We start from the raw sequence: 13,669 nt of genomic DNA, 5'->3' as shown, positions 1-13,669 counted from the left end.
AGTGGGTGTGTGCATGAGGGTGGAGGGAATAGATTTTATAGATTTTATATAGTTTGCCACTCCTTGAGAGGCAGTGATTCCTTGCCTACTGAAGAAGGCCACAATCTGGAAGGTAGTTGGATTCAGCCTAATACCCAGCTGTTCAGTTTTGTAGCTGTGGCCAAGAATGTTTTGTCTTGCCAGAAGGCAACAAAACTGTTCCTACTTCTTGTGGACAAAGGTCTGGTTGGAGTAATGTGTTTATGTTGCTGGTTACATACAGGCTGGGTTCTGGAAGTGCTTTCTGTGTTCAGAAGTTGTGCTAGTTGCCACATAGAAGCTGCAACTAGTTTGAAATGCAGACACCTATTCCTTGTATGCAAATAGTATAACATGCATTGCTCCATTTGTTTCCCAGCTGATACCTTACCTAAGAGGAAGTTTTTGTTCTTGTAATTAAAGATATTGTTTAGATGAGTATCATTAAGACAATGGCTATAATGTAACTGAGCATAGCTTGACAAAGCTTATCAGGGCTGAAAACAAGGCTCTTGGGGAAAGGTGATAATCTCTGGACATGTTTTGAAGGAAGTCAGAATTGATATAAAGGCAGCTTCTTCGCATCTCATTTCTTCTTAGAAGACTTCTTCAGCCAGGGCATTGCCACAGGAGGTGGAGTAGTTAAGAAAGAAAGCCTGTGGAATGTGAACCTTCTGAGGGATAATAAGGTGCCTTAGATCATCTATTACATAATCGCAAAACATAAAAGTAAGCCTTGCAGCTTGCTTTTTCTCACTAGCTTCTCATTAAGTTCTTTTTCTTTCAATTAAATTGATTAGGAAAAACTTGTACTTGATTGGGGGCATCAAAGTACCAAAGCAACCAAGTCTGTCTCTAATTTAAAATACTATACAATATTTATTTTATTCCTTCATGAATTCATAATATAGTAAAGAGCTGTTGCGCTTGTTGGGCCATCAATTAGAAGTTGGCTTGAGTAACTAAAAACAGCTACTATTCAAAGCCTACTGTGTGGCCTGTGGTTAATAACTTCATTTTAGACAATGAGACGTGTTGATTGTAATAAAGCTGTTCTATAAAGCAGGATGCACCCCATTTTGAGATCTTTTAAAATAAAAATACCAGTTTGTTGCATTTTTATTAATCCCTTGAAATGACATGCCACTTACAAGAAAAGAAGCACTTTAAAAACTCCTTCTTACATAGTAGACTTCCATGTGAGTTCTAAGCACTTGAGGAGTTCCAGTCTGAAGCCTTAAAAGAAACAGGAGCCATGCTGACTGTAGCAAGCAAAGGAAGAATGAAATAAATGTGTCTCATTCCAAGAAGTTGAGGTTGGTAGAAAGGGTCTTTAATCCATATTTGGGTTTCAAAACATAGTCATGATACGAGACTGTGCTCCGGACCAGGACTCAGCTAAACTTCAGAACAATGCTTATGGGACCCTTGCTTCATTTTAATTAACTTAGTCATTACTATGAGAGAGGTTTGTTCATTTTTACATTTTTTTTTTAATCTTGCCTTTACTTTGGTTTCAGAACAGCCATAAGCTATTAAATTGTCCACTGCAAGAAGAAAGGGGGTAAGGAAAGAACAGAACAGTTGGTAAAAGGACATGATAAATGATGCAAAAGTATGTGCATCTCTTCATCAAACTTTGCTGTTCTGCATTTTCCTTTCTTTTTGAAGAGTGAAAATAGGAGGTGAAATGAAACCTTTATTACTCAGGCTTGAAATGTCACTTGACCCAAAAAATTCCCGCTTGCCTGGCTGCCTTCCCCTTGCTTGGATTGTTGAACGAGTGGTTAAGCTTGGCCTTATTGTCTGCTACTGTGTATTGTCTACTGCACTGATGAAAAGTGAGGATGTTATAGAATAAGGCTGGCAGTCTGTTAGTTAAGTGAAGTCACTGTGTTTGTCCTCCAGCCCAGGGGTGTCAAATGTATGGTCCTTGGGCCAGATCTAGCTTGTGATGCCGTATGGTATGGACTGTGGGTCTCAGACTGACCCTGCATGTGATGTGCAGAGCCAGTCTGGCACATGGGCTGGACCCAGCGCCACAGGCACTCAACATAGTATGGGGGGTGGGTCTGGGGTGCACAACGCATGCGGAGTCTGTTCTGGATCAGCCCTGTGCACTGGTGCCATGGCTGGTCCCAATCGGGCCACGATGGGGCCAGTGCGCAGATCCAGTCTGGTGGAGTATGCCCTGTGTCAGCCCCCTGGACCACATGCAGCACCCACAGCACTGAGTCTGGCCCATGTGCAGGGTGCAACATACACTGGCCCTTCTTTGGGGCTTGTGCTGGCTGCTGTGTGTGGGCTGGACTTGGTGCTGCGTGCTGATTTTGCACACACAAGGAGCCGGTATGCAGGGCTGGTTTGGCAGGGTGCCTCATGCAATGCACGTCCTATGCTGGTCTGCGTGCCAGGCTTGGGGAATGCAGTGTATACAGTGCACAGAGTGCCCTGCCAGACCGGCTCTGCTTGCTGGCTCTGGTGTGGCCTGATTCAGACCGCAGCCCAGCCCAGCCCGGAGACCCTTATCTGGCCTCTGGGGCTGAATGAGTTTTACACGCCTCCTCTAACCTATTTCCAGAATCAATTTGCAAAGATAATACTTGCAGCTTTCCTGCTCTTATCTAGCTGTCAGACATTTCTGGTTAGTTCTACCCTGTAGTGCTTTCTATTCTGTGGAGAAAAGTGTTAAAGAGAAATCTGTCAAATACCTCCTACTCCTGAGATACTAGTTTGGACTTGCAGTTGGTTGTTAAAATCCTGTTTGAATCATGGCTGTCATGCAGGCATTTCTGCAGGGTCTGGAAAGATGCCTTGCAGTTCTGGTTTTATTTTACTTTATTAAGCTTGCATCTTTTGTGTCCATTCTGTTAAGAGAACTAAGGTGCTCAGTCTGTTTACTGATATGGGCTTTGCTCTTGTGAAAGTTCAAGCAAAAACATTTAATTCTCTCCCTTGTGGATTTGAAGATAGCTGAATTGAACAACTTCATGCATGTAAGCACTTAGTGAAACATTATTGCCTGGGATCCTGGTTTTCTTGGTTGAAAAATCCCAAATTCTTTTATTTTAAAAATTAATTCTCTGGTTAAAAAGGTTCAGCTGTGGCTGTGTTTCTCTCTCCCCCTCTACCTTGCTTTGTGGTGCTGAGCAGCTCTGATATGCTAGTGCCCTGCCCCTGCCCTGCACTCCCAAGCCACTGCACTCCATCCCTGCTGGTGCCCCTCACTCCTAACCTGGAGCCCCCTGGCCCTGCCAGTGCCCCTCACTCCTGAACCCACAGCCCCCTTCTCCCAGCTCTCCAGTGTGTGAGGAAGGGAGTCCATGTGTGGGGAAGGTGCAGTGCACTAAGATTTCTGCACCCACAACGGGGAATGGGGTTGCAGTGGGGCCGGACTAGCTCTGGGTAGGAACTGGCTCCATGGCCCACTGGACAGGACCTGGCACCGCACTACCACGGTGTTGTGTGGCAGTGGTGGCAGTGTGGAGTTGTGCCCCACGCTTCCACCCCCACTGCCCAGTGCATGGCCTGTGGGCCCCCTCCCCAACCAAAGCATGACATATGCTCCTTTCCCTCATACCCCTGCCCAATGCATGGCTTGGGCCCCTCTGCCTGGAAAGCTGCCAGCCTGCAAGGGGAAACCTGTGGTTTCCCACTTTTTTTTTTCTTCTTTAATGGGGAAGGCTTGTGACCTTTTCTCATTTAAAAGAGATAATCCACATTTTTCTCTGTTAAAGGAGTAAATCCACATTTTTCCAGGGCAAATGGAAAACCTGGATCCCTGCTTATTACCTTACAACATACCACAGCTTAAAGTTTCAACCTCTGTAACTGCTGGTGTCCTACAGTTTGGGATTCATCCTGCTTAGACATAATAAATCGGGGTGTTGGTTGTGGCCATGTTGGTTTAAGGACATGGGCAGACAATGTTTTTGGGTAAATGTGATATTGTTTATTAGACCAACTAAATAGTTGGAATTTTTTTTTGCAAGCTTTCGGGCACAAAAGTACATGCACATATTGAGCAGTGCTGAGCTGTGGGGTCAGCATGGCTTGAAATGCTGTTGACTGTGGTGGGTCCCAGCTCTCTGAACTATAAGATAAATCATGAGCTTTTGCCTTGGACTGATATCATGCAAAGTTCTCATTACCTAAAAATAGGTGCCAAAGTACTGCTTAAGAAGTGTGCTTATGGAGTACCTGTGCTAAAACTTGTAGCAGTTTAAGAAAAGGTAACATGCATCAATTTTTGATTAACTAAGTATAGGGGTACTATGTGCAGATTGCTACAGCCATGTTTAATTTCAAGGGTATTGTTTTCAGATTTGGTTCTCACTTCCATATACTTAGAGCGAGAAGGATCTGACAGTAAAGAGAAGGGGAAGGGGGGAGAAGTTGGGGGAAAACAGAGAGCAAGTTCTCCTCCCTGCAATTTATTTTCCCTGCTATAGCAGTGGGAGGGGGATATTCAAGGCAGCCCTCCTGTAACTAAATTCTGTTCTTGGGAAATTATAACAAATTAATACATTTTCCACATATACAGTTTAATTGTAGGGGAGTTGTTTTATAATCTGGCTTATTTTCTATTCAGGTAAATTCAGTACTAATGAAAGCCCAACTGTCTTTCAAATATTTTTTGAGTTAGACAAAGTGTCAGTTTGTAAGTCTTTTAAATGTTCATGAATTTTAAAAACCTGTTTTTTACCCTTCAAGACCTAAATTTTGAATTAGACTGTCTGTCAGATGCAGTTCAGCTGTATTTGAAGTAGTAGTGTGTGAAGTTTAGATTAACAGGTGAAAATAAACAGATGTAAAGAAAAATATGATCTAATATGCAATTACAGTTTTGTAGCCCTGCTCTGCTTAAGAGAGAAACTGTATAGGAAGAAACCTCTACAACTTAAAAGCAATAATACCATGCATCACTGTACTGAATAAAAGACCCCTACCCAATAATTGTGCTTCGCTTGTCAGACAGGAGGTGGATAAGTAAATCATTTTGGCATACTGTAGATCTTAAAGATGAATTGATCATCCAGGTAACTCTCTTTGTTCAAAAGAGAGCAGAGTCAGAATGAATATGACTGTGTTCTTGCTACAACTAAGATTGTGTAGTTTCTTTGGAAGGAGTCCTTTGAGGCAGTCGTTTTACCCTTTTGTAGCCCAAAGCAAGTGTTTTGATGTTTTTAACCATATCTAACTCCCTAAAGGTACAAAAAGGAAAGTACTTAATGATATCTAATATTTATTATTTGAATATTTATTTTTTACTTAGAATAAATGCAGTAGGTCTGTTGAGTCTCAATATCCCACTGATAAATATAGTACAATCCATATAATATGTAAGTCTTAAGTTTGATGCCAACCTCTTTTTGCTAGCTTCCACTGAAGCATTTGTATTCTTTATGCCATTGTTCTTTACATGTGCTAAGATTCCCATTCTAGAAATGAGCTACTACTTCCATTGACACTATATCCAATAGTAAAATTAAGCCTGTTGATTTTTGCTGGGTTATGCCTTTAGTTGTGATATACTTTTAGACTGAATTAGTGTCTCTGGCAATTGTCATACTTAGTTTGCCACTGCTACCCCAATTTACTGTTTTGTTTTGGGGTTTTTTTGCTTCAGTAATATCCCAAGTTTAAAGAATCATGGAATACTTGTTTTGAGAAAAATACATACAGTTATATAATTCTTTTAGGTATATTGTGTGTGTGATAGACTATATAATAATGAATGTAAAAACTTTTTGTGCACCTGATCATTTATTCCTTTTACTCTGCAATATGTACGTCTTGAAAGACACAAGTTTTTTTTGTAAAGCAAATGCAGAGTATTTGTGTGATTCTGCATGTAACCTTTGCCTGTCTTTTTGCTGTCTTGTCTTTTACATTGATGGTATTACTGTGCTTGTTTAAATCCAAGGCAATTTTCTATTTCCCATCATTTAACATGGGGTGGGGGAGGGAAAGGGGTAGAGTCCCTTGTCTTGGATTTGAGTACATGTGGGGGGCAGGCAGCCACTGTGGCTCTGACTCCAGCCCCTTGAGTTGGAGCTGGAATCAGAACTGCAGTTTCTGTCTGCCCCCCTGCCTCCACTTACCTCCTGGCTTTGGCTCCAGCCTGGTTGTGTAGCACTGAGGCCAGGCTTTGCTGCAGCCATGTACTCTGTGCCCCAGGCTAGAGTGAGCCGGAGCCAGGGCTGGAGGGTACGTAGTGGCAGGGAAACGGGTGGGGTCAGGGCCAGATGCTGGGGAGAGCAGGCAAGTGAATGGGACCAGGTGCCAGGAGGCACAGGCACATATGGGATACAGATTCCACAGCAGGGGCAGGCACTGGGAGGAGGAGGGATTTGGGGAAGTGTCTGGCAGGTGGTAAGAGGCAGGGGTGGGACCACCTGACTCCTGTTCTGCTTGCCACCGCTTGACTTGCTGCAGCAGTTGGGGTGGGGAGTGAATTTAAGACAATTCCCCAATAATTAGATTATTTACATGTATACAATTTGTTAGTAGTTTTCCATTTTCCATGTATAGAATCTAATTATTAGAGGTAGTCTTAAATTCAGAGTCATCTTGAATTTTGTTAAATATGGTACTTTGATTCTGAAGTAGGTGATGGTACACATTTATATTGTAACTTCTTACAGTATATTGTTAGGCAGCCATTGAAGTGTGCTTTCAGGTGAGGATCAAAATTAGTCTGCAAGAATTCTGTGCATATTTCTATACTGTAACATTTTGACATCTGGTGTAACTGGTAGGAAATCTGTTGTAACTGGTAGGAACTCTAATGGTGTAATGTCAGGCAACCAATTCAGTAAGAAGTGCCTGACTTTAAGTACCAACTATTAGAAAACAGTTCCTTTATTATGAATGGATGTTTCAATGTGAGGTGTCAGTAATGTGAATGACTTTGTATATATCTATTTTTATTCTTTTTATTTTTGGATCTCTAGGACTAATGGCAGAAGAATAAGCAAACATGGCAGCTATGGTTCCACCGGTGAAGCTGAAATGGCTTGAACATCTAAACAGCTCTTGGATCACAGAAGATAGTGAATCTATTGCTACAAGGGAGGGAGTGTCTGTCTTGTATTCTAAATTAGTCAGCAATAAGGAAGTAGTACCATTGCCCCAACAGGTTCTATGCCTCAAAGGGCCTCAGTTGCCAGATTTTGAGCGTGAATCCTTATCCAGTGATGAACAGGACCACTACTTGGACGCCCTTCTTAGCAGCCAGCTGGCACTGGCTAAGATGGTGTGTTCAGACTCTCCATTTGCTGGAGCACTTCGTAAACGTCTACTTGTGTTGCAACGAGTCTTTTATGCACTTTCTAATAAGTATCATGATAAAGGCAAAGTGAAACAGCAACAGCATTCACCAGAAAGCAGTTCTGGATCAACAGATGTTCATTCTGTCAGTGAACGTCCCAGGTCAAGTACAGATGCGCTCATAGAAATGGGGGTTCGGACTGGACTAAGCTTGTTATTTGCACTACTGAGACAAAGTTGGATGATGCCTGCATCAGGACCTGGCCTGAATCTTTGCAATGATGTCATCCACACTGCAATAGAAGTTGTGAGCTCTTTGCCACCTTTATCTCTTGCAAATGAAAGTAAGATTCCACCAATGGGACTGGATTGTTTATCACAAGTAACAACGTTTCTTAAAGGTGTAACAATTCCCAACTCTGGGGCAGACACTTTAGGTCGTAGGCTAGCTTCTGAGTTGCTGCTTGGTTTAGCTGCCCAACGTGGTTCTCTGAGATACCTTCTTGAATGGATAGAGATGGCTTTAGGTGCTTCAGCTGTAGTAAACACCATGGAGAAAAACAAAATGCTGCAGAGTCAAGAAGGAATGATCAGTTTTGATTGCTTCATGAATATATTAATGCAGATGCGACGATCTTTGGTATGTATGCAAAACTTGTATTTGAAATGTGTTAATTAACAGCTTCAAGTAAAGCCAGATTAAAATAAATGTATTCTAATTTGACCTTAAGCTGAATGGGGTATGGCAGGTTTTAATGGTATTACAGTTGTTTTGAAGAGGTTAGAAATGGCATAGATAATGTCTAGAATGAACCTGTTGGAAATTCATTCCCTCTTACCAGATCTCCTTACTCAATAAAATAGCAAAAAAAACCCCAGTTGTCCTCCTTGGAATTGCCACTTCTGTTTTTTTATGGTATCAAATAGGTTTAAAAAAAATATCAAAGACATACTGTATAACCATGTTACCTGCTTTCAGGTATAATTTTATTCCAAAATTATAGCGAAAAGTACAGAACTTGGTTCTGAAGCTTGCTTTCTATTTGACTTGCTTAGTACTCAGAGTTATGTAGCATGACGTTTTACCTGCCACCTCATTCATGTGAACCTCTGTTGCCTGAAATACTGTGGATTCTTCGCAGTCTGAAAGTTATCTAATCAATTTCACTACTGTTCAGAACTTCATACAGGAAAATTGTAATAAAATCCTGTTTCATCGTGGTCTTGACACTTCCTAGGGAGAGATTCTTCCTTACCACTTGTGAATATTCTTTAAACCAGTGATTCTGAACTGGGGTGATGCAAGATCCTTTTAAGGGTGCATGGTGCTACACAATATAAAACCAAACTGAAATAAATGCTGTATAACAATATTATTGTTGTGTGTGCAAACACCTACACACAATTTGCAAGATGAATCCAGAGATTTTAAATAGGAGTCCAAAGCATCAAAACATTTCTGGCCTGTCCTGATGTTTCTGACATCTTTGCAAAAGAATTGCTCTATTTTTCCATAGTCAACAAATGAGTAAAAGCTCAGAGCTGGGTTTTTAAAGAATGCCTTTGTTCTAAAAATTTTGAGAACTATTGCTTTTAACTCATTAAAGTCCTGGGGGATGCGTCATCACCAGGGATCCTGGTTTTCTCTGTTTAAAAACCCCAAATTCTTTGACTTGAGGAATACCAGAGTCTTATTTAAAAAACCCAAATCTGTGTTTTTCTGTGATTGAAATGAAACGCTGTATGTGCATGTGTGTGTATGTGTATCAGTTGAACACAATATTTTATTGATATATTTACAATTTTCAATCAATTTGAGGCACTGGTAGGCTTCCAATCAGTATAATAAAATAAGTTCTAAATACCTATATATTTTCACATTTGATTTTGGGGGTTTTTTTAATCGTAGAAAATCAGAGCTCCTCCTGTCCCCTTTGCTCACTAGGATGCAGGTCCAGCTGCTGCTGTTTCCCCCTGCTGCTCTGTGGCACTGAGCAGTCCTGATATGCCAGTACCCTGCCCATGCTGTTGCCCCTTACTCCCAAGCCACAGCCCCCTGGCCTTGCACCTCACTCCCAAGCCACACACGCCCCCTGTCCCTGCTGGTGCCCCTCATTCCTGACCCACAGCTTCCCCCTGCCCCCAGCCATGTTGCTGTCCCTCGCTTCCAATCTGCAGTTCCCTGTCCCTGTCAATGCCCCTCACTCCTGACTTGCCACTCCCTGTCCTACCCCACCCCCCCAGTCCTGCTGTAGGGGGCTTCCAGCTGCCCCCTGGCCTGCCTAGCCCCATGCAGGCTCACAGAACTCCAGCATGGAAAGGGGGTGAGGGTCCTTCGGGGCTGGTGGGGAGCTGCATGGCCAGGCCGCTGGGGACCAGGACCTGTGTTCTTAGAGGCAGGGATGGCTTTATGGCCGGGAGACACTGCCTGAGTTGGAAGGTGAGCTATGACCAGGCCACCTGGTGCAGCACAGGTGCTACAGACATCCCCTCCTCCTCCCTCCAGCCTGCACTAGGGCCAGACTCGCTCCACTGCCACCTGCATGAGCAGAAGCTGCCACAGCCATCACAGGAGCAAACAGAAAACCTGGGTCTCTGGTCACCAAGAACTCTACTAGGTTAACATCCCCACCTGCACCCTCCCAACCTAACGTATTAAACTATTTTAAATAGATTAAAGAAATGGGAATTTTTTTTTTAAACTGAATAGGTCATATAGATTGCTGACAGTTGTGGCCAAACCCTCCCCGCAAAAGGGACATTACAGGAAGAAGCAGCTCGTTAGTTTGACTTGGCTGTGCAGCGTCTGTATAGATCAGGTGCTTCAGTGGGCTTTTTAGCACTTTTATCTAATAGCTGATTCAATCTGCTATTAGATAAGAGCCAAAAAAGCCCTGCTAAAGTGCCTGATCTATGCACATGTTGAGTGAGGCAGGTGCAACTAACTTAATGCCTTTTCTCCGTATGCCCTGGGCTCAGCATGGGGGCGCATGGAATTTAAAGTAAAGCACCCTTTTTTTTTTCTTTTTTTTTTTAATGTCTGTAAGCAGCCATAAAGGATTTTTCCCCCCCCATAAAAAATAAAGCCAACAAATTTCCTATGGAAAAACTATTCTGCATTCACGGTCATCCTGGTAGTATAGTTGTATTGAAGCTTGTATTTAACTTTGTTTGAGGAAATTGAGCTGACTGAATTGGGGTAGATCTAGTGCTTTATTGAATGACTTGTATAAACTCTGAATCAAAACAAGTGCTGTGAAATGCTTCATTGATTACTGTTTGTCTAACAGATCTTCAACTGTGTTACAAATGTTGTGTTGAAACCAGTGGGATTTTTCTTTTTTTTCCAAGATGCTTTTTGGGTGGAAAATATTTTTCTGTGGAAAGGAAGTTTGTGTGTGTGTGTGTGTGTGTGTGCGTGCGCTTGCTTGTTTTTTAATTTTCAATATAAAAATATTTTTGAAAACTTTCAAAGCTTTGTACAGAATAATCTACAGCTTGAGTATTCTAACAAACAGAAACACGCTTCAAAATCATATTAAGGGAAATGGAAACTTACTGTTAAGGATTAAATCACTAAATTTAAAAAAATGAATAATTAAAGTATAGTCCCAAAGTATTATTTCTCACGTTGTAGTTAGTTGTTAGAAACATCATCCAAATAATTCAGTTTATTAGCAGAAACAGCTTAATTTTTTTTCTACTGCTTTTCAGAATAAATAAATGTATTGCACAACTGTAAGTGCAAGTGTATTGCATATTTTGTTTAAATGTGCTGTTGACAAATGGGTTGACCTTTTTTTACAATATCAACAATATTTTTTAAATTATAGGGATCGTCTGCCGATCGAAGTCAATGGAGAGAACCAACAAGAACATCTGATGGCTTATGTTCCCTTTATGAAGCAGCTTTATGTTTGTTTGAGGAGGTGTGTCTTGAAATGAACCTAGAATTTAAGCTAATTTCACTTGCGTTGTCACTTTTATATCTGTTTAGCTTAATAGTAATTTTTAAAGCAAAACTACTAATTTTTCAGTCATTCTTGAGATAATCAGTTGCTTTACAGACATAATTGAATCAAGCCTCAGACCTACTCTGTAAAGAAGGGAACAAATCCCCATTTTACAGATGGAAGACTGAGTCACAGTGAAGTGAAGTAACTTGACCAAGATCATAATACAGCAAATCTATGGGATGACTGGGCCTAGAAAGATGTCTTTTGACACCCATTCCTGCATTCCAGTAAACCTTAGAAAATATGAAGGTGGAATTATTCAAAATATAAGATTTAAGATTAGTTGAGGATTTTTTGTGATATGTTTTTAATAGCTCAGCTCTTTAGTTGGGAGAGATGTTTGACAGTCTTTCAGGCACAAAGTAGTGTTCTTCAGGTCTGGGGAAGCAGCAGCCCCAGGCTTACATTAATAGCAGTGACTTGTGTTTAACTCCATGTAAATGAAAACAGTCACTTAAAGGATAGAGAATAGCTGTAAAGTAGGAGCAAAGAGATCTTATCTGAAGTAGGTGCAAAACAAAGAAAACACAGTCTAATTGATAGCCTGATCATATAGAACAGGGGGTAAGCAACCTTTTCTGTATACAGGCTGGAATGATCTACCCCAAGCCACAGCTGGGTGGATGGGTGGTAGGACCCTGCCAGAGTGGCTGCTTGTCTCCCTGGCAGCATAGGGAAAGCATCCCACAGCCAGTGTTCGCTAATGTTGTCAGAACCTGTGCTGGCTCTGAAGGTTCTGTGGGTGGCATCTGGCCTGTGGGCCACAGGTTACTGACCCTGGTTGTAGAAGAACTTAGTTTGGCCTGTGCCTGCTTCTTTCCCCATAAAACATGTCACACTTGCCTCCTGTATATTCTTGGACTATGACAGCTATGCAGCACTAACCCTGCTACAACATAGATTTAAGATTACTCAGTGTGTATGATGAATTGGCATTAATTATGCTCTAGTTTAGCTACTTTGTGGACATCTTTTTTTTTTAATTTCAATAGGTTTGCCGAATGGCATCAGACTACTCTAGAACATGCGCCAGTCCTGACAGCATACAAACGGGTGATGCTCCCATTGTTTCTGAGACTTGTGAAGTATATGTTTGGGGTAGTAATAGCAGCCACCAACTGGTGGAAGGAACACAAGAGAAAATACTTCAACCCAAACTAGCACCAAGTTTTTCTGATGCACAGACAGTGAGTGATGTTTTTTTTTTGTAGTGGTATGTAGTGTAATGTAAGAGTTAACTGGGAAGTGTCTTATTCTATTTGAAGTACAAAAACCTGATAAACTTGTATATATCTTGTATATCTATATATATAAAGATTTTTTTGAGATTATTAGTATCAAGTCTTATATTTAAAAAGAGTAAATTATCTGGAATATCATAATTGTTTGTGCCTCCTTAGGAAAATGTGATTTTTTTTTTTTGATTGATTGATTGATTGATTGATTTATTTATTTATAATTCCTAACATGTTACACACACACCTATATCTAGAGCAGGGATGGACAAAATATGGTGTATGGACTGGCTCTGGCTCACCAACTGATTGTATCCAGCCCATGGCTTGGCAGTTGCAAAGTTATAGGATCTGGTCCACGGGGAGCTGATGGCTCCAGCTGCTGTGTTGTGCTGGGTGGGTTGGCATGTGCCAGGCAGGCAGGCATATACCAGTCCCATATGCAGCTTACACAAGCTCCCACCCTGTGTGCTGAATGCAGAGCCAGGTGTGCGCTGTCATTAGGTGTGGATGCTGACTGTAGATTCCTGCTGGGGGTCGGGGCAACTGCCCTGGACCACAGCTGACATGCTGATACAACAGTATCACCTGTGGACCTGGGTGGACACCCCAATCCCCAGTGGGAAGTTGCTGGCTGTGCCTGGCGCTGATGTCTGCACCTGTTCAGTGCTGCTTCCAGCATGTCAGGCGAGAGCTGGTGTAAACTGTGGGGATGTGCTGTAGGTGTGGGACAGTTAGGGAAAAGGTTGGGGGGTGGGGAGCAGAGAGAGGCAGCAGCTAGTGCTGGGTGCCAGGCAAAAGCAGGACCCAGTGGCGGGCATGTTCATTGCTGCTGAGGCCCTTCTGGTTGCAGCTGCCCAGAACCCATTCTGGGGCTGTCCTGTGGCTTTTCCCTACCACCACGTGGACCCAGGGCAACCTGGAGGTAATGTGGGGCAGTAGCAGCAGGGATTAGCTGCAGGGCAGCCCCATTGTGGGCTCTGGCTGCTGCTGCAACCAGAAGAGCCTGGCAGCAGCAAGTGCACCCACTGCCAAGTCCTGCTTTTTCCCAGTGCCCAGCAGTGGATGCTGCCAGTCATTGTGGGCAGGGCCGTTTCTTTGTTGTCCCGCCCTTCCCCCCCCCCCACG

General features: G+C 42.4%; 1 protein-coding gene across 6 annotated transcripts in view; it reads left to right on the top strand.

Annotated features, from left to right (window-relative positions):
* Positions 1–13,669, top strand: part of HERC1 (HECT and RLD domain containing E3 ubiquitin protein ligase family member 1) — a 197,326-nt gene that overhangs the window by 16,749 nt on the left and 166,908 nt on the right. For all 6 annotated transcript variants that reach the window (XM_019504392.1, XM_019504388.1, XM_019504391.1 and 3 more), the window contains exons 2-4: positions 6,975–7,930; positions 11,124–11,219; positions 12,299–12,493. In XM_019504392.1, the coding sequence (XP_019359937.1) occupies positions 7,001–7,930; positions 11,124–11,219; positions 12,299–12,493 (1,221 nt within the window). In that variant the 5' untranslated portion in view covers positions 6,975–7,000. The remainder of the gene's footprint in view (positions 1–6,974; positions 7,931–11,123; positions 11,220–12,298; positions 12,494–13,669) is intronic.

The sequence above is a fragment of the Gavialis gangeticus genome, unplaced genomic scaffold (assembly GCF_001723915.1).
Source record: "Gavialis gangeticus isolate Ggan-Ray unplaced genomic scaffold, GavGan_comp1, whole genome shotgun sequence".
Lineage (NCBI taxonomy): Eukaryota > Metazoa > Chordata > Crocodylia > Gavialidae > Gavialis > Gavialis gangeticus.
The sequence above is the reverse complement of the archived record's forward strand: the minus strand, read 5'-3'. Positions and strand labels throughout refer to the sequence as shown.